Raw genomic sequence first — 21,656 nt, 5'->3', positions numbered from 1 at the left:
TTAATCTAACAAATACTTACCTCCCCTAGGAACTGTGAAAATTGCACTAAGTGTCCACTTTTAAAACAGCTATTTGTCAATAACTTGAAAAGTATACATGCAATTTTGATGATTTGAAGTTCCTAAAGTACTTACCTGCAATACCTTTCGAATGAGATATTACATGTAGAATTTGAACCTGTGGTTCTTAAAATAAACTAAGAAAAGATATTTTTCTATATAAAAACCTATTGGCTGGATTTGTCTCTGAGTGTGTGTACCTCATTTATTGTCTATGTGTATGTACAACAAATGCTTAACACTACTCCTTGGATAAGCCTACTGCTCGACCACACTACCACAAAATAGAGCATTAGTATTATCTATTTTTACCACTATTTTACCTCTAAGGGGAACCCTTGGACTCTGTGCATGCTATTCCTTACTTTGAAATAGCACATACAGAGCCAACTTCCTACAACCTGTCTAGATCATGCAAGGTACCACTTCCAAAGTATAGAAAAACTATTTAAAGTAAAATTAAAGATGACAGTAAATACAAGTTAATTTCACAAACTGATTCAAATAAAAGCCTGACACCACTTTTGAAAGAAAGGGTATCTACTGAAAACTAGTTTCTCTACAGAAAACTATGAAAGAAACTAATGGAAAACAAAATCTGCATTTTGCCAACTCATGTATCAAATGAAAATGTTTACCAAAAATTAAGAAATTTACATGACAATATAAACTTTTCTTTATGCACAGCTTTAAAAAGGACAAACATTACTGGCTTTAGTCCACAGTTATTTTACAGCTAGGCTAGTAAGCTGGAAAATAAATTTGTGCATTGCCTTGAAATGGATGGAAAGTGAGAACCAAATAGAAGTCTCAATGTGGCATCACAAAGGGTTTGGCGCAAACCTTTAAGAAAACACATCAAAACAGATTATTTGAACAAGGACGGCTGGTCCGGCAAAAGCAAAAGACCGAAAGCGCAGACAGATACTCTGACAGTGATTACGGCAAGTCGTCGCTGGGCTGAAGATTAAAAACACAATGAATCCAACAGTCTGGCTCCCTACGGATCCAGCTGGTGAGTGTTGCATCAAGCCAAAAACTTATTCCAGGATACACTGATTTTATGGAATGTCACGTAGCTGCCAAAATTAAATAACCGGCTTTGGAAGGGAGTACAAAGGAGACCAACTGTGACCCAATGCTTCGGGTGGTAGATCGAAGCCTGAGAGCAGACCATGACCTGCTGCTGCAACAGAAGAAACACCTGAAGTAGAAGTATAACTGGAGGAAGAAACAAAATGCTCATGGCCGGTAGCCCTGGGTACCACACTCTTCTGGCCCAATCTGGAGCCACTAAGTTGACTTGGGCACAGAAGACTCTAATCTTCAGAACTCAGGGCAAGAGAGGTAGGTGGGGAGGCTTACTGGAGTCCAGCGCTCCACTATCATAAACAGTCTCCCACAGACAATATTCTTGGAAACATTCTCAGAAATCATGACACTACATGTTAGAGGCAAAAACTTACAGCCAGGGCTCTCCCCACTGTCTGAAGATGTCATGGACCACCCATTTTGAAATGCAGCTGCCGTTAGTGATCCGGCAGGCACCACCAGCTGAGGTTGTCAGCTCTAGCATTTAAGGATCCCACCAGGTGGCTCAAGATCAGGGAAATGCCATGATGTTCAGCCAACTTCAGAGACAGTGTTTTTTGGCACCACACTGAGGACTCCACTCTGCTCTGATTTTAGTGGTGGAGACTGTCCAAAACCTGTCTTCCCTTGATGGATGGCAGGAAGTCTTTCAACTCCAGGCGAATGTCCCTGAACATTAACAGATTAAATGTGGTGCAAGGCTTCTGCCAGAGACCTCCGATTCCTCCTCTCCCAGAAGACTGTCCCAGTCCAGCAGGGACTTATCAGTCAATACTTACAACTTTGGGTGGGGAAGAGAGAAGTCTGCTGCTGGTAAAGTTGCCATCTAGCAGCCACCACCGCAGATTTTGTGCAGTTTCTTCTGAAATCTGGACAACATTCAACAGGTCTTCATCTTCCTTGGATGAAGGATAATTGCTTATAGTTGAAAGCTGATAAAACAGAGGTCCCCATCTTTGACTGCCACACTTCTGTGTGGAATAATAAATGTTGATCTGAGGTGCTGGGGTCTCCCCTTTCTCCTGCTAATTCTGCTAAAAATCTTAGGGTTATCTCCGACCAGCAATTTCATTTTGACGGTAGGGTCAACTGCAGTTTTCTCATGCTTGAACAAAAACAAAAATTCCCTATATTCCAATTTTAGCACAGAATACAGTAGTCTTTGCCTTCATTTCATCACAACTCTACTACTGTAATGCTTTGCATCGTAACTTAAATGAAATCTCGGTAAAACTTCAGATAGTCTAAAATACAGCAGCCCAGCGTATTCTCAATATTGCCAAATGCCAAGAACTCAAAGTTGCACTGGCTCCTGGTGAAAAAAATATTTTTAAGTCCCTGAGTATTGCTCACAAGACCCTTTCTAATCAGGGCCCTCAGTTCATCAGATCCAAGTCTTATTGGTATGCCCCTATTGGGACACTTTGTTCAGCTTGTCGTAACCTGGTGAGGGTGCCAAGGTGTCACTATGCGAGACGGGGTTGCAGATCCTTCTCCGTTGCCACAGCTAAACTGTGAAATTGCATGTCTGCTCATGATGCAGAGACTGTAAATCATGTGTTGTTTAAGAAATAGCCTATAACATAGCTCTTTACTTTCCAGAGGATATGGGATCTTAAATTTCCGTTTTCTTTTGGCAATTTTGGTTATATCAGGCTTCTAGCACCTTGATGCCAGTTTGGGTATATGTTGTGCTCTATAAGAGTTTTTCATTAAATTTCTTATCTCTGAAGCCACAGACTGCAGATCCCACTACAGAGCCTACATATGCCACCGAGCATAACAGACCAGCAGGATGTAGGAGGTCAACAGGCCAAAAAGGCTAAGTGCTGCTTTTACCAAGACCCAGGACAGACGATGAATCAGGATCACAGCCCAAATGTCCTGACTTGCTGAGGCAGAGATAAGACTCTGAAATGCACCATGTCCAGAACAGCTTGTATAAAAGGAAGCCTCTTCAAAGGAGGCAGGTGTGACTTTGGCTCGTTGATCGAGAACCCCAAAAAATGTAAGGAGGCTTGCTGCGGTCTCGAGGAAGTCCACTACTGACTGGAGAGTCCACTTTCAATAGCTAGTCATCAAAATAGGGAAACAAAAATTGGAACCCTGACCTCAAATGTTCGGCAGCAACCACCGCCATCATTTTTGTGAATATCTGAGGGGCACTAGTAAGGTCGTAGGGGAGCACTCTGAATTTGTTCCTGGAAGACCATAAACCACAGTGAACATCTGTGGGATTGCACGAAACGCACGCAAAAGTATGCATCCTCCAAGACAAAGGTCACCATCTAGTCAGCAGGATCCAGGGCAGACAGAACTTGGGCCAAAGTGAGCATTTTAAATTTGACCGTCCAGGGGGAAGGCATTCAGAGAGTGAAGATCCAAGAAAGAGCAAATGCTTTGGTCTTCTTTTCAGCACAGGGAAGTAAAAGGAGTAGTACCCTGTCTACTTCAGAGGCTGGCATCCTGTTGATGGCCCCTCTGGCCAACAGAACCTTTACCTCCATCAAGATTGATAGGCACTCCTTCGAAATTCGGTTTTTTGTAGAAGGGAGTTGGGGGTGGTCCTGAAAAGAATGGTAGGGCATAGACTTTTTTAGATGATCTGGAGGATCCATTAGTTGAATGTAATGGCCCACCACCCTGAAAGAAATGTCTGATCCTGCTGCATGCCGCAAAGGATAAACTAAAGCAGTTTGGAGTACTAATAAAATGTCTGATTGCTACCTGATCCCAATCTTTTGCCCAGAAACCACCCATTGTGGTCTTCCTTCAAATCTAACAGTAATCCATAACCCTGGCCTGTGTTGTGGTACTGAACAAAAAGAGAAAGTCACTAAGACCCCAAAGAAGATGGTTTTCCCCAAGTAGCTGAAGTCTGCATGCATTTTCATCTCTAGTCCTGACGGTATCTGGGTTTTGGGGATGAGATCTTTGCAAGTGAGGCCACTGTTAATAGCAGCTCTGCATTATCTGTGAATGACAGATAAACAGAACTGGTATTTCCTCTCACTAATATAAATTGTCTAAGACTACATATTATTTTTTTGTTGGAGGACCAAAAACGTGAAATAAAACAGCAATGGCATAATCTTCATTTCCATCTCCAGGTTCGAACCTTGACAATTTAAAAAAAAAAAAGATGAATCTTGTAAAAACCCATCATGCCTAATGCCTCTGGCCCACAAATCTTTGCTGCTTTTAGTAAGATTTATAGCTTGATATTACTTGTGTTGTGTCCCAGGGCTCAGCACGGAGTCCCACACGTGTCAATCTGTTTATGCTTCCTCTTGTTTCTCTTATACACACCCTTGATTCTTCTTTCCTGGCATAAGCAGATGACATGCAACTACCAGTCACTATTAGCCAGGAGACTGAATCCAGCCTGGATGAAACTGAGTTCCTTAAAGCTTAATCATAAGAGCCTGGTTTTAAATAATGATCCGAATATCTCTGCATGATGGTCAGAGCTTGGTTCCACTCGAAATGTATCTCCCACAGTTCCCAACTGGTCTGGGGGGGGGGTGGGGGGTGATGGGAGAATCTAATTTTGATGCCTCACTCTCCTATGAAAAGCAAGCTAATAGGGACTCAACTTGATTCCTCTTCTTAGTAGGGTTCTCCCCTTTCTGTAAGAAAAAAAAAAACTGCACCAAGAAGTTGTGCAACAGCTTATTGGACTATTGAAATGATCTTCTTAGTTACCCTTCACACACTGTTACTCAACTGCAACAGTGTTCTGAATTTCACACCCCAACTGACATTAGGTCTTTCTGCTAAGGACTCCATCTCTGTGCACTTTAACAGCTACCAGTATGTAAGCGCACCTTGTTTATGAACCCAATACATCTGTCATATGGCTTACATAGGGCTGATCCCAGTTATCTGCTGGAACAATGTATATCCTGCACTCCTAATGGATCTGTTTGTTTCAGTCACTCTTTAAAATCTTCAAGTCAACTGAGTTTGTACAGTTCACGCCAAGGATTATTCTTTTCCTAATTAGCAACCATATTTTGGAATCAACTCTCATATTCCATGAACTCCACTATAGACTCTCGTCCAGCAGCACCTAAAGAGTTTATTTTAGATGGCCATCTTAGAGTGACTTCTTTCTGGCCCGTTTTAGTGGTCTTGCCCATTTCCAGTAGTGCCATAGAATCTTTTTGGAAGTCAGTGCGCTTTAGAAATTGTAAATAATAAACTGCTGATCTGAGATCTTAACAAATAAACAGAATGTCTTGCATACAGTTTCTTGTACAAAGCCTGTAAGAAAGTCCCCTCGTTCTGGGTGGTTACCCTCCAATTGTGTGCCTGATGTCATTGTGCTTACACTGTTTCTGCTGGCATCCTGCTAATCAGGACCACAGTGATTAGGCTCTCTCCTCTAAATGTGGTTGTCATGGTACTTTTTACACCCCACAATTGGCATAGGGGTGTATACCTGTAAGCCCCTGGTAGATGGTACTTAGGTACCGAGGGCACTGGTACACCCGTGGATCCCCCCCATGTGCTGCAGCATGTATTATGCCACCCATGGGTGCCCATTCAAACTGTGTCTGCATGCCTGCCATTTGCAGCCTGACTGAAAAGGTTGCATGCTCCCTTTCACTACGGGTCACTACACAAGGTTGAGGTCCAATAAACAGTTAAAATTGTGGCTGGTTTCTTTTACCCTTTAATTTCTACCACTATTCGGTTTGGTCTGTCTTAGGGTCTTGTTAACGCCAAGACGCCTGTGGTATTGCTGCACTTTAGGAAAATTCAAATCAAATCTAAAAGAGCACTTCATTTCAACCAAGGAGAGGATTAAAGAGGAGCTGTGCTAAGATGGTTGATGATGCATGGGAAGGGGGCAGGCATTATAACAACAGTATATTTTGCAAACAGGAAAGGAGCTCTAAAACATGAGTCTCCCAAAAAATGTCCGAGGGTGTAGGCATACTGCATGTAAAATAAATGGACATAAAATGAATTCAAATGGAAAATGCCACAAAAGTCGGTCTCTAATACAATAATTTACAAAACCATTGCTGTGTCAATGAGTACAGGTTAAATATAATAGGATTATTAAACAATGCCACCTCCGTGGCCTTTAAAGAACACCACAATCTTACCGGGGTCTCTGTGCAGTTACTGTTCAATGAGATACACTTGTCACACCACTGACAGCCATTTGTATTTGCTGTACAGCTACAGCAATCTGTATATTGATCACATTTTTCATTGTCAGCATCTATGTGGGGAGAGACACAGAGTACAAGTTAGGAGTTATTCAATATAGGTTACTACTGAATACAGAATCAATTGCCAGTTTAGAACAGTTTTTCATGTGCAGAGCTATATTTAGGATTACTGTTTCACATAATATATATTGCAAAAATTAATCTACAAAGTATAAGGCACCCAATAAAAAAACCTTAAGAAGGTTCTAGGTGTCATGCTTGGATGTTATTTGCCATATCCTGGATGTCTACCATTTAGGTTTTTTCTAATATTCCTTTCTTAATACCATTTACTTATGTAAGTTGCAAATAATATTTTCATATCCTACAATTTCAAATAGGATTCTACATGTATTTTCCCATTCATTCACATACATTTTAACTTTAGACTCTTGACTTTCTCAATAATGGAGAAATAGTGCTGCTAATCAATTTTCCGACAATCACACATTCAGCATATCTGTGGTGTGTATTCTCCTCTTTGGGCTCCTCCCTGGTGGTGTTTTTAGAAATTCTATGCAATATCCGAAATTGATGAAGTTTAGAATCCATTTGTCTGAAGTTATTTTCCTCCATTCCTGAAGGAAATGTTTTAATTTGCCTCCTATTGCTTTTGTATGTAGGTAAGATTGATGCTTGATGTTGTCTTTGTAGTCAATGTTCCTGCCCTTCTTTGATGTTGTGTGGGAGGCTTTCTGTATGTGCGGAGTCATTTATGGGAGGGGTTTGTTCCACCCTTCTGGGGCTGACCCTTGCTCCGCCTCTTCCATCCTTGTTGGGAACCCAAGGGAATCACAGGAAGCATTGATGGCTGCTGCCTGTCTGAAATCTCTCTCCTCCAACAGGTCTGCATAGAGGTGCAGATACCCTGCGTATTCCTCCCCTGTATTGCAGGGCGCCCATTGATTTGGCCATCTCGTTGTCCTTTTTTTAATTGGTTTAGTTTGTTGTTCACTGAGCTGCCAAAAAGTTGTTCTCCGCTGAAAGGGCTATTGAAGAAGTTAGCCTGCACCTCTAGCTTGAAGCCCGAAATTTGAAGCCATGAGTGTCTCCTGATGGTTATTCCCATCATCACCTGATGTATCAGCTGCATTCAAAGCCAACTTGAGGCATGTATGTGCAATGTTTTTGCCACTTTCCACCAAGTGTGCTGCTCGTTTTTTTGTACTGTCTGTGAGGTGTTCCATAACTACTCCAACAGCCTCCCAATGTTGATGTGAATGTCGAATCAATACTGCATTGGAGTTGGCCATCTGCCATTGGTTAACCGCACTACGGTCCAGCTTTTTTACCATGAGTTCCATCTTTTCTGCTTACCTTCTCAGGAGCAGGGCCCACTGTTGTCGGTACATTTGCTATTTTCCCTGCCGTCAAGACTGATTGAGTCTGCTGGTACTGAGCCTTTAATGTAAGGTGGATCCTATGTACATTTTTTATATTTCTTTTCTGCTCTTGAAGTTAACCCCTGCAAGAGGTAGGCTGCTGGAAGACTACCCTCCCTTGATCCAAAACACTAGGGAGCATTAGTAAGAATTGGTTTCTTGCTGTGTTGGAATTAGTGTTTCCAGGAGAAAGCATGATTGTGGCTTTTCTTCCTCCAGCTGGACCCCGAATTTATCAGCGGCCTGTTTGATGACTTGGTTGTACATACCTACATCGTCTGGAGGTGAAAGGCTCAAGGGGTAAATGTCTACCCCTTCTTCTTGGGAGTCAGTTTCTAACTTCTGCCATTGGTTTGTGTATTCAGCGGCCGAGTTGTGAAAGCTTTTCGTGATTGATTCCTCTTCTTAGTCGCATAAGTGCTCTTCCTCCTCTCCCTGAGGGTCAGGAGTGGGAGTCAAAATCCTCAACCTCCTTTTCCTCAAACTCCTCGTGTGTTGAAGCCTTCAGAGGAATTCTGAAGCCTCTGAGGTTGTCTAAGAACTCCTTTTTCTGTAGGAACACAGATATTTCAGCCTTTTCCGCTTCTCCAATTCGGTGACCTGTTTGTTGGGGTCGAGGGAGTCTTACTCTTGTCTATGGAAGCTTCTGCCCACAATGTAGTGGTTGTCGAGCTTCGGTGGTCCATTTTTGAACAATTTCTTTTCGACGCTCCAACGTCTTTAACCAAATTGTACTTTGATACTTTGGGATTATCAGGAGTCTTCTCTCCACTTGATCCCCCTTCGAGGGATCTGTGGGACACCTTCTCTCAGTACATGCCTGTAGGGAGCACATGTTTTGATGAGACGGCGCCCTTTGATATTCGGGAGTCAGTGTTTTTCAACTCAGCTGATTTTATTTTTAAGGATCAGAGTTTCTCTTACCTCCTCTTACTTCTTCTTCAATGGCTGTGCAGCCTCTACGAACTTCATCTCTGCGTCAGATGTCTCTCCCCCAGTTGCTTTTTCTGGCAATATTGTCCTCCTCTTCACTAGAGAGGCCTAGCCTGCTGGTTTTGCATGTTGTGGTGAGCTTTCCTCTGTCTCTCTCTTATCCTTAGCTCCTTTGGTGCGAATGCTGAGCATGTGTTGCAGTCTGGTGATCAACCAGGAGGAAGAGGTTACCAACCGGGTGAGCGTCCTTCGGAAACTTGTGGCAGCAGTTCTTACAGAACTGAAATTGTCTCTCCTCCATCTAGGCCCTTCAGGGAACTCCCTAAACGGGCATTGTCCGAAGTTTCCAGAATATGCTAATTTTTCTCCTTTCTGGCAACTGTCCATGATGTAGATGACCCCAGTAACTTCTTCAGAGATCTCCTCAACTTTTACACTGCAATCTTTTTCTCTTGGTTGGAGATCCTTCAGCAGGCTTCCAGACCCGAAGGAGGCAAAAAATAAAATAAAAATCTGAAGATGGCGAACAAACGTGGAAGCTTCCAGAGGAGGCATGACAAGGACACAAAATGGTGAGGTATCGTCGACACCCACAAACAAAAAAACAAGAAAGAGAAGGACATTGTACAAGAAAAACAAAAGAAAAAAAAAAAACACAACCAAAAGGAAGGACTGCAAAATACTAGAGAATTTCAGACCCAACCACTAGGTGGCGGAATAATGCACAGCATGAGAATCCAGAAAAGATTCACATTGCAAAATTACATTTTCAGAGCATCACACTAAACTCCAATTTAGCCATTAAACTTATTTTATACTGTAAGAGCATGTTTTGACTGGAAACAAATATCATGAATATACAAATGTCATAACATACTTGTTTTGGTGGGACACAAGGAGATGATGTGCTCCTCTTCTTCTGGTGTAGCAAATTCCCAAGGGAAACAAATGGAAAGGTTGCTGTTCCACACACATCTGATACCTGGTCCTGCACCCAAACATGAATTTCGATTTAAGAAAGCTTCACAACTCTCTGGAGTAAACATGAGAATGTCGCTAAGTAGCAGACTATTAAAACCTCCGAACACATACATGGTGCTGAAAAGAAGAAGAAAAAAACAGAGACGTTCAGTTCTTTCATCAATCACACGTTTCTCACAGTGCCTACAAGCACAATAATCAACTCAAAAGCACAGGTATAAATCATCACATGACTGATCAGAATGATGTGCATTAACTGAAACAAGGTAAGAGATAGTTACTTGCTTGTACTCTTGATTCTGCATTGTAGGTGTCTTAACATTACATTACCCTAGCTCCATTACACTGGACTTCGTATGTGCGGGGAAGCCATTTTGCCCATTTACTGGACACAGGTCACCACCCGTCATGTCCAGCTACATAATGGTAACCAGAACCCCAGTGACTGAGCTCTCTCCCTCTAAATTTGGTTGCTTAGAAATTTCCACACCCCACATTTGCATACTGGTGCCCCCATGCAAGTCCCTAGTATATGGCACTTACGTACTGAGGGCATTGGGGCACAAGAGGTTCCCCAAGGGCTGCAGGATGTATTGTGCCGCCATACAAAATGTGACTGCAGGCCTGCCATTGTAGCCTGCGTGGAAAGGTGCATGCACCCTTTCACCACAGGTCACTACACCAGGTCACTGTAAGTCACCCCTATGGTAAGCCCTCCTAGCCCAGAAGGCAGGGTGCAGGTACCCGTGTGTGAAGGCACCCCCGGCGTGAGCAGAGGTGCCCCTAAGAACCCCAGCTCCATTACACTGGACTTTGTACGTGCGTGGAAGACATTTTACCCGTGTACTGGCCACAGGACCTGTGGTCCAGGTAAATAATGGTAACTCCGAACCCAGGCATGTTTGGTATCAAACATGATGGAATCATACCCTAATACTAATGCCAGTATTGGTGGCATGATTCCATGCACTTTGGGGGCTCCTTAGAGAACCTCCCAGTAATGCTTCTACTAGCTGCAGCAGCAACACAGGGCTGACCGGGTGCAGAGGCCAAAATTGATTTGATGTTGGGTGCCCAGTGGAATCCTATGGAGAGGGGGCGCTCAGAAAAACTGCTCGCAGGTAATTAGCCTCAATTTCAGGACACTGACCTGGGGGAGTTTAGATCGGGGCAGAAGAGATGTCAGGGGGCAGGGCTGGACTCACAGATCTGGGGCAGGGCTGGACTCACAGATCTGGGGCAGTTCTGGAATTCTTCTGGAGGTATCTTTTGGACAGGGCTGGTGTCCTTGGGCGAATCTTGGTCATTGGGTAGGCAGGCAGTCCTTTCGGGGTTTGCAGAGGTTGCTGGTCCTGTAGGACGAGTCATCTTCTTGTAGCAGGATTCTTGAAGCTGAAGACAGGCCAGTAGGGCTGGGCCGAAGTCTGTTGTCACCTGTAGTCTTCTCTGCTGATGCGGCTCTTCTATCGCTAGAGAACCTCATTCTTAAACCTCTATGCAGTCTTTCTGTAAGGAGAACACTTGACTACTGCACTCTAAGTGCCACCCCTCACTAACTCTAAATACCATCAATCCTTGTCCTCTAACCCCACACTACAGCTAAATTACACCCATCCCTGAACCTTAAAGGCACACACACTCCCTGCATCTGCAAAAGCGAAACTGGAGGTCACTTATTCTCCTACATCGCACCCGGATCATGGAACGATCTCCCTCAACACAGTCTCCACCTCACTTCTTGAGTTATGCAAGAAGCTGAAGACTTGGCTCTTTGTAAAATTACTTTGGGGACCACACACCTTCCCAAGTGCCTGGATACCCTCATGTGATGAGTGCACTATACAAATCAACATGACTATCACTAAACGCCACTTATTCTAGAAACCTAAAAACTCTTTACGTCACCTAAATTATGCACATCCCTGACCCCTAAACTAAACCCACCATGAACCCTAAAAGCCCTTTATTGCCCTGCATTCCACCCATCGCCAAACCTCAAAATCCCTCACTACTCCCAAACTCAGATTCCTGAACTGTAAAAATCCCATTCTTTGCCTAAACCCCATCCATCCCGGACCCCTTAAAACCCCTCACCACACCTAGACTCTTCCCTATCCCAGAACGCTAAAAATCAATTCTACATCTCAACTCTACCCACCGGAACCCAAAAGATTCAGCACCACCAATAGGAAGTTGGCTATCTATGTAGTGTACCAATGTAAGGGGACACTATACAGATAACCCAGGCCGACCCTTATTGGCTGAAAGGGGTGCAAATAACCCCAAATGCTCTTTTTTTGTGGTAGTGTGGGTAAGCAGCTTAGGCTTATCAGAGGATAGTGTGTTAAGTATCAATTGCAAACAAAGAGCCAGTAAGAGAGAAACACTCAAAGAAATCCAACACCAACTAATAAAAATAACACTGATTTATATATATATATATATATATATATATATATATATATATATATATATATATATATTTAGATACCTGGATCATCGTAATCAGGCAAGTACTTGTTGAGTTATCAATTTTTAAATCACAATAAAATACACCTGTATTGACTATTGCATCCAAGCGCAGAGGTGCTTTTCAGCATCGGGTGCCCTGATGTAATCCTATGAGGAAAAAACAAAACATATACTGTAATCGGGAATTTAGCAACAAGTTACAAAACCAGTCTTCGGGAGTTAAGGTGAATATGGGTCAAGGTCCAAGGCAGCACCACCAGGTCACCTCAGTCGGCTACAGGGCACCCGGGTGCAAAGGTCCTTTTCAGCTTTGGGTGCCATAATGTTATCCTATGGTAAAATAAACAAACTGCATTTGGGCACCTAGCAAAAACTTACAGGAATGTTCTTCCTGAGTTTGAAGTATGGGGCAAGGTACAATGCAGCACCAAGAGGTCACTTCGGGAGGCACTGGGGTGTCCAGGTGCAGAGGTGCTATACAGCGTCCCATTCACTTTAACAGGAAAAGACCCTGGGGAAAAGAGGCTTCAAGTAGGGACTTGAGGACCAATCTGGCTGAACCCAAAGGGGGGCTCATACCTTGAGGATCTTAAGCACACAGACACAGTTGGTACATGGCAACTCAGGCCGAGGGTGCCTATGCAGTAGTGCTTTGTCCGGCAGGGTTGCATCATGAAGTCTTCTCAAAGTTCTTGGTTCCTGCACAAAGGAGGTGACTGGGTGACCAATATAGCCAAACCCAAGGTGGGTTCAGCACTGGAGGGTCTCAGGACCTCGCTGGCACCTTTGGCCCACTTTGACTCCGGTTGGAGGGCTCAGATTCTGTGGTACTTTTTGGTGTTGGGTTTTCCACAGTCTGGGGCTCTCATGGTTCTTCTTGGGTGCCTGCAGGGTGCAAAGGAATAGGCCTGCTACTCCACAGGGGACGCTCCAAGGGAAATGCTTGTGGTTGCTTGAAGGCCTGGCAATCCTCGCAAGCTTTTGGAAGCAGAGCAGCTGCAAGACGAGCTGACTTTGGCGCAGTTGTCAAGGACAGCTGGCAGGGTTAGGGGCAAAGTCAGTTGCTGCTTATCAGTTTTTGCTTTTCGCAGCTCTTCAGTGTTCTTCTTTGGTCCAACAATTCTCAGTTCCTGGTGTCAGGGGGCCACCTGAAGACTGAATTTAGGGGTGTTAAGCAGAGTGAAGGGCAGTAGCCAATGAGCTTCTGGTCCTTGTGGTCACAACACCCACTATATGCCCACTTCCTGTGGGAAGTGGGCATAATCCTGTCCCAGAGTGCCTAATGCCTAATTCCAACACACACAAGAAGGTGGAATACCTATTTTCGTAGGCACTTCAAGTAGCCCAACCTTGTGGTGTAACTAGCCTGGGAGTGTAACACGTCACCCGACTATTTTCTTGCCAGTCCTTGTGCCAAATGGGCATAAGGATAGGGGGTTGCCTCTCACAAGTCAGGGGGCAAAAGGGGGGAGGGTCATATCAAAGGCAGCAGCGACTTTGAAGTCCCTGGACCTTGCTATGAAGATTTACTACCCATCCTGCTGGCAGGGGTGATAACACCTTCTGCCGGAACAGGCAGTTTCTGCCCTGTGAGAACAGGGTTCTCACCTCCAGGGGGTCAGAAACTCTCCTGTGGTGGCAGGCTGGTCGTTATCAGTCAGCCATCACATTAGAGGACTATTAGGTTTCAGGGGGACCTCTAAGGTGCCTTCTGGGCGCATGTGCCCAAAAATCCAATACTGGCATCAGCATTGATTTATTAAGATAAAGAGTTTGATATCGAACACCATTATTTTTCGTGCAGCCATCATGTAGCTGGGTTACTCGTGAGGACCAGTGGCCCGTACATGCACTAAAATGGCTGCATAGTCACTTGAACTAGACACAGGGCATATCTTCTCATGCAGACATGCCTTCATGTATTATAATGCACCCTGCCTTAGAGCTCTAAGGTGACTTACTTATAATAGATGTAGTGACTCTAGCATTGCGCATAATGTGTGCCATGTCATTTTGCACCCAGAGCTTGCACTGTGACATGCAGTCGGCGATGGCAGGCTCTGCGCAATTTGTGTCGGTCCCTTAGGTTGGCATAAGATACGCTGCAATCCATGGGAACCCTCTTTGGTACCCATGCCCTAGGCACCAGGGCTACCTTTTAGTAGGGACTTATAGGGGTGGTTAAACCCTTTGACAACTGTCTTACAATTAGACATGACTTGTTTTGAAGGAAAGAACACTGGCACTGAGGTCTGTTTAGAAGGCCTCAGTGCGCCGCCACTGGAAAACCAGCATCTAGTAGTTCTAATGGGAGAGGGTGTTATCTGTAAACAAGTCCAGTTCCCTACACCACCCCCAACCTCTACCCATCATTGAACCTTAAAGACCCTCACCAGCCCCAAACTCTGCCCATCCATCAACCCAAAAACCTCAACGATCCTATAGTCCACCAACCCCTGAACCCGGAAAAAACCTTTGTGCTTGAACTCAACCCACCCCTCAACCTAAAAACCCCTCACTAGTTCTAAGCTCCACCCACGTTTAATGTAACTTTCGATTTTTACTTTCATTTTCTACTTATTTGCATTTCCTTAAAACTGTCTTTCCTTAAAATTGGTTTTCCAAGATTTGATTTCCTCGGATGTAGTTCCACAGTTTTGGTTTTTTCATTAATTCACATTCACCAGCTGCCACATCTCATTCTATGATGAAAGTTGATAATGAGCCAAATACAGCAGGAGAGAAGCTACAGCTTATGTGCGTTTTCCTCTTGAGGGACCAGTCGCTCCCCACTGATAATAAACAAAGCATTTTGCCATAAACAGGTATGCAATGTGTTGACTCTCCATAACAGGTAGGCACCAAACACACATCCTCAGCAGCGCAGGGGCAGCTAGGTGCAGGGTGCTAATATAGCATCAGGCTTCCCATACTTTCCTACATGGGGACCGTGGGGTCACAAAGATGCTGCAGGGGAAGTCCACAGGGGTCGGTTCCAAGAAATCAAAGGCTGGACAAGGAGGAGGTATTCCCCAAGGCTAGGGGACAGAGGGTGCAGGGGTACCTTTTGTCATCAGAAATCTTCGTCCGGTTCTGTCATGGTCAGGGGGGGTCCTCCGGATTCAGGGTGCAGGCGCAAGTGTTTGACAAGACGGTCAACCGAGGGTGGACACTAGATTGGAATTGCCTGGAAATCAGTTCTAGTCAGTTGGCCACCTGGACACAGGCCGTGGGTATCAGATGCAGAGTGGACAGGACTCGCTGCAGTTCTGGACAGCTTGTCCACAGGAGTTCTTGGTCCTCTGGGGTGCAGACAGTCCTCTTGAGGCTTTAAAGAGGTTACGGTTCCTACAGGATGTGTCGCCTTCTGGTTGCAGGGGCTTCCTACAGGCCTGGAGATAGGCCTCTAGGGCTGGGGCAAAGTCCGTTGGTGTCTTCAGGCTTCTCTGCTGGGGGTCGGCTTAGCAGTTCTTTTCTTCTTCTTGAGGGCGGCAGGAATCTGACAAGCTAGGTTCAGGGGAGCCCTTAAATCCTGGATTCAGGGGCGTTACAGGGGTCAGAAGGTAGTAGACAATGGCTAATGTCCCAGAGGGCGACTACACCCTTCGGGTGTCCACTCGTTTTAGGGAGGGGGGACTGTAGGAAGTTGTCTCTGTATTCACTATTTCAAAGTAAGGAATAGTATGCACAGAGTCCAAGGGTTCCCCTTAGAGGTAAGATAGTGGCAAAAAGAGATAATACTAATGCTCTATTTTGTGGTAGTGTGGTCGAGCAGTAGGCTTATCAAAGGAGTAGTGTTAAGCATTTGTTGTACATACAAACAGGCAATAAATGAGGAACACACACTCGGACAAATCCAGCCAATAGGTTTTGTTATAGAAAAATATATTTTCTTAGTTTATTTTAAGAACCACAGGTTCAAATTCTACATGTAATATCTCATTTGAAAGGTATTGCAGGTAAGTACTTTAGGAACTTTGAATAATTACAGTAGCATATATACTTTTCACATAAAACACAAATAGCTGTTTTAAAAGTGGACACAGTGCAATTTTCACAGTTCCTGGGGGAGGTAAGTTATTGTTAGTTTTAGCAGGTAAGTAAATCACTTACAAGTCTCAGGTTTGGGTCCAAGGTAGCCCACCGTTGGGGGTTCAGAGCAACCCCAAAGTTACCACACCAGCAGCTCGGGGCCGGTCAGGTGCAGAGGTCAAAGAGGTGCCCAAAACACACAGGCTTCAATGGAGAGAAGGGGGTGCCCCGGTTCCAGTCTGCCAGCAGGTAAGTACCCGTGTCTTCGGAGGGCAGACCAGGGGGGTTTTGTAGGGCACCGGGGGGGACACAAGTCAGCACAAAAAGTACACCCTCAGCAGATCGGGGGCGGCCGGGTGCAGTGTGTAAACAAGCGTCGGGTTCTCTGTAGGTTTCAATGGGAGACCAAGGGGTCTCTTCAGCGGTGCAGGCAGGCAAGGGGGGGGCTCCTCGGGGTAGCCACCACCTGGGCAAGGGAGAGGGCCTCCTGGGGGTCACTCCTGCACAGAAGTTCCGTTCCTTCAGGTGATGGGGGCTGCGGGTGCAGGGTCTTTTCCAGCCGTCGGGACTTTAGGTTCAGGCAGTCGCGGTCAGGGGGAGCCTCGGGATTCCCTCTGCAGGCGTCGCTGAGAGGGCTCAGGGGGGACAACTTTGGTTACTCACGGTCTCGGAGTCGCCGGAGGGTCCTCCCTGAGGTGTTGGTTCTCCACCAGTTGAGTCGGGGTCGCCGGGTGCAGTGTTGCAAGTCTCACGCTTCTTGCGGGGATTTGCAGGGGTCTTTAAATCTGCTCCTCTGTAACAAAGTTGCAGTTCTCTTGGAGCAGTGCCGCTGTCCTCGGGAGTTTCTTGTCTTTCTTGAAGCAGGGCAGTCCTCTGAGGATTCAGAGGTCGCTGGTCCTTGGGAAAGCGTTGCTGGAGCAGGTTTCTTTGGAAGGCAGGAGACAGGCCGGTAGGTCTGGGCCCAAAGCAGTTGGTGTCTTCTTTTCTTCCTCTGCAGGGGTCTTTCAGCTCAGCAGTCCTCTTCTTCTTGTAAGTTGCAGGAATCTAAATTCTTAGGTTCGGGGAAGCCCTTAAATACTAAATTTAAGGGCGTGTTTAGGTCTGGGGGGTTAGTAGCCAATGGCTACTAGCCCTGAGGGTGGGTACACCCTCATTGTGCCTCCTCCCAAGGGGAGGGGGTCACATCCCTAATCCTATTGGGGAATCCTCCATCTGCAAGATGGAGGATTTCTAAAAGTCAGAGTCACCTCAGCTCAGGACTCCTTAGGGGCTGTCCTGACTGGCCAGTGACTCCTCCTTGTTATTCTCATTATCTCCTCCGGTCTTGCCGCCAAAAGTGGGGCCGTGGCCGGAGGGGGCGGGCAACTCCACTAGCTGGAGTGCCCTGCGGTGCTGGAACAAAGGGGGTAAGCCTTTGAGGCTCACCGCCAGGTGTTACAGCTCCTGCCTGGGGGAGGTGATAGCATCTCCACCCAGTACAGGCTTTGTTACTGGCCTCAGAGTGACAAAGGCACTCTCCCCATGGGGCCAGCAACATGTCTCGGTTGTGGCAGGCTGCTGGAACCAGTCAGCCTACACAGATAGTCGGTTAAGGTTTCAGGGGGCACCTCTAAGGTGCCCTCTGGGGTGTATTTCACAATAAAATGTACACTGGCATCAGTGTGCATTCATTGTGCTGAGAAGTTCGAATCCAAACTTCCCAGTTTTCAGTGTAGCCATTATGGTGCTGTGGAGTCCGTGTTTGACAGACTCCCAGACCATATACTCTTATGGCTACCCTGCACTTACAATGTCTAAGGTTTGGCTTAGACACTGTAGGGGCACAGTACTCATGCACTGGTGCCCTCACCTATGGTATAGTGCACCCTGCCTTAGGGCTGTAAGGCCTACTAGAGGGGTGACTTATCTATACTGCATAGGCAGTGTGAGGTTGGCATGGCACCCTGAGGGGAGTGTCATGTCGACTTACTCGTTTTGTTCTCATCAGCACACACAAGCTGGCAAGCAGTGTGTCTGTGCTGAGTGAGGGGTCCCCAGGGTGGCATAAGATATGCTGCAGCCCTTAGAGACCTTCCCTGGTATCAGAGCCCTTGGTACCAGGGGTACCAGTTACAAGGGACTTACCTGGATGCCAGGGTGTGCCAATTGTGGAATCAAAAGTACAGGTTAGGGAAGGAACACTGGTGCTGGGGCCTGGTTAGCAGGCCTCAGCACACTTTCAATTCAAAACATAGCATCAGCAAAGGCAAAAAGTCAGGGGGTAACCATGCCAAGGAGGCATTTCCTTACAGGGACACAGTCCTAACCCTATTGGTCCTTGTCCTCCAAACCAAGATGGAGGATTTTGCAAGGTGGGGGTCACATCCGCTCTGGACACCTTAGGAGTGGTCCCAGCTAAGGCAGTCACTCCTCTTTGGTTTCCCTAATCTTCCCGCCAGACTTGCCACCAAAAGTGGGGCTTTGTCCAGGGGCAGGCATCTCTACCAGCTGGAGAGCCCTGGGGCACTGTAACAAGAGACCTGAGCCTTTGAGGCTCACCACCAGGTGCTTCAGTTCCTGCAGAGGGGGAGGTGTGAAGCACCTCCATCCAGTGCAGGTTTTGTTTCTGCCCACAGAGAGCACAAAGATTCTCACTCCATGTGGTCAGAAACTCATCTGGAAGTGGCAGGTTGGCACCTGAAGTTTGGTTAAAATACAGGGGGCATCCCAAGACGACCTCTGGGTGCATTTTTCAATAAATACAATACTGGCATCAGTGTGGGTTTACTGTGCTGGGACGTTTGATACCAAACATCTATGAAACCATTCTGAAGCTGTGGAGTTCGTTCTGAAACTCACAGCCCATATACTATATATGGCCACACTGCACTTACAATGTCTAAGAATGGACTTAGACACTGTAGGGACATATGGCTCATGCAGCTATGGCCTCACCTGTGGTATAATGCACCCTGCCTTAGGGCTGGAAGGCCTGCTAGGGGGTGATTTACCTATGTCGCAGGCAGTGGTTTGTGGGCATGGCACCCAGAGAGGGGTGCCATGTTGACTTTGCCTTTTTCTCTTCACCAGCACATACAAGCTGAAAGGCAGTGTGCATGTGCTTGGTGAGGGGTCTCCCAGGGTGGCATAATACATGCTACAGCTCTTGGGGAACTTCCCTGGCCACAGGGCCCTTGGTGCCATGGGTACCTTTTACAAGGGGCTTAACTGTGTGCCAGGGGTGTGCCAATTGTGGAAGCAATGGTACATTTTTAGAGAAAGAACACTGGTGCAGGGGCCTGGTTAGCAGGACCCAGCACACTCAGTCAAGTCAGCATCAATATCAGGCAAAAAGTGGGGGAGGCAACCATGCCAAGAGGGACAATTTCCTACAGGTGGGGTCAGAGCTAAGCCAGAGGCCTAGTTTACGCACTCAGACTAGCTAGCTGCACACACTGGATAACAGAGTGGAGGATCAGGAGGTCAGGGCCCATGGAAATAACAATAGAGTAATTGGGCCCCTAAGAAGATTGAGTGGCAGATCAACAAAGTGTTCAAATCTCATTATGAGGGCCTTATGTCAAAAGGGAGTCCCCAGATTCCCTAACTATGCATGAAAATATGACTGGGGGCTTGCTGCCAGTTTCCATGAGAGGATGCTTGTGTTCTGGAATCCATGATACAGGCGCTGAAGGTATGCGCTGCAGTCATGCAGTTGGCCAGGGGTAAGGTTCCTGGATTCAATAGACTCCCAGTGGAGTTCTAAGATACATTTATTGATTTACTTGCTCCAAAGCTGCTGGGGTCTATAATGAAGAGACAGCACAGGGTTTTCAGCAACATACTGGCAAACAGACTTCTCCCTAAGCAAGAGGGACTAATAAACCCTGACCAAAATAGGTCTAGCCCCAAATAAAACTGTGGCCAACATTAGGAAACTAATATGGTTACTGGATATTCCAACACAGACCCACCCTCAAGCATTATTTTTGTCACTTGACAACCGAAGGCTTTTAATTCCTAGCAGTGGGAATACCTATACACAATCATGGCTAACATGGGATCAGGATTGAGATTGCTTCCATCTAAACTGCACAAATGGGAGGGGGAACTAGACTTGACTGTCTTCTGTCACCTATACTATTTGCGAGCGCTGTGGTGTCGCTGGTGTTAACTATTCAGCAGGGGTGCTAGTTATAACAGCCCACAGATGAACAGACTCTTACTTTACATTTTGCTTTATGAAGACGATATGTGGTGTTTACATGGAAAGAGTCTAGATATCCAGGAGGGAATCTAAGCGTTGGGACAGTTTGGTGCATTATCCAGGTTAAAGGTGAACTGGGTTAAAATAATCCTTTTACTTCGTAAAGAACAGGGACGGGCTTGGGAGTCAGGGGAAGGGGAGAAACCTCGCCTGATATACACTGGGAACCACCACTATAAAATATCGGGGAGTACATAAATTCAGAACACTAAAGAAACTGTTGAAGGTGAATATTACTGCAATCTTATTGTCACTACAACAGGTTATCGAATTCTGGCACACGCTGCACATTTCAGTGACGGGGAAGACAGCCTTAGTCAAGATACTCCTCCTCCCTATACTGGTATACTTCCTCTCTTCCCTGCCTATGCAGATACCTGTGCAGCTGTTGTAGGAAATGGGCAGAAAGCTGATAAGACTGTGGCATAATGGCAGATTTAGGGTAGCGCTGTCTGAACAGCGACTGACTGTTCACAAGGGTGGATTAGCAGACTCTGATTTCTAGCTCTCCTATTGCACTGTCCAATTACAATCGGCAGTCAAGTGGAAGGTTACCTATTGGGCTGGCATTAGCCTTAGGGCAATTGATGCTCCTTCTATGTTCATAATGACTCAAATGCTCCTTGACCCCCTCCAGGAAGGACCAATTGAAGGGAGAGGATCTACTTGTGAGAACTCTCTGGTATGTCTGGATGAGGTTGTTGCAGAGGGGGCATTCATGTCTTCAATGTGCTTCTGAGATCCCCTTAAGAGCCATGCCAGTGTAACCACATAACAGGAACTGGGTAGGTTGGTGGCCAGGGAGGCACATGATCAGGTCGAAGTAGGAACACTGTACAAGGACGGGATCTACATAGATTTTAGTGTCTCTCGAGAGGAATGGAAAATGTTACTTAACCAGTGAGCATCTGTTCGTGGCATGCAATGCTGTAGATTCTCCTTCTCTGCATGCTCCTGCCATCTAGTTTTGGGTTCGGAGTGTTGCAAGTTGTTGTTCTTCGAAGAAGCATTTTCAAGTCACAGGATCGAGTGACTCCTTCTCGTTGATACTGAGCATTGGCATCAACTCCTTTGTTAGATTATTTTCCCGCAGGCGGGTGAGAAAAGGTGTAAGGAAATGCCTTCCTTGGCATGGTTACCCCCTGACTTTTTGCCTTTTGTTGATGCCAGTTATGATTGAAAATGTGCTGGGACCCTGCTAACCAGGCCCCAGCACCAGTGTTCTTTCCCTAA

At 45.9% G+C, this 21,656-nt stretch overlaps 1 protein-coding gene across 2 annotated transcripts in view; it reads right to left on the bottom strand.

Annotated features, from left to right (window-relative positions):
* ATRN (attractin) overlaps positions 1-21,656 on the bottom strand; it is a 670,776-nt gene that overhangs the window by 499,549 nt on the left and 149,571 nt on the right. For both annotated transcript variants that reach the window (XM_069205063.1, XM_069205055.1), the window contains exons 12-13: positions 9,570-9,790; positions 6,270-6,388 (exon numbers count right to left, since the gene is read on the bottom strand). In XM_069205063.1, coding sequence (XP_069061164.1) covers positions 6,270-6,388; positions 9,570-9,790 — 340 coding nt within the window. The remainder of the gene's footprint in view (positions 1-6,269; positions 6,389-9,569; positions 9,791-21,656) is intronic.

Source organism: Pleurodeles waltl, chromosome 1_2, assembly GCF_031143425.1.
Source record: "Pleurodeles waltl isolate 20211129_DDA chromosome 1_2, aPleWal1.hap1.20221129, whole genome shotgun sequence".
In the NCBI taxonomy this organism is placed as follows: Eukaryota; Metazoa; Chordata; class Amphibia; order Caudata; family Salamandridae; genus Pleurodeles; species Pleurodeles waltl.
This window is presented reverse-complemented; position numbering and strand designations above follow the sequence as displayed.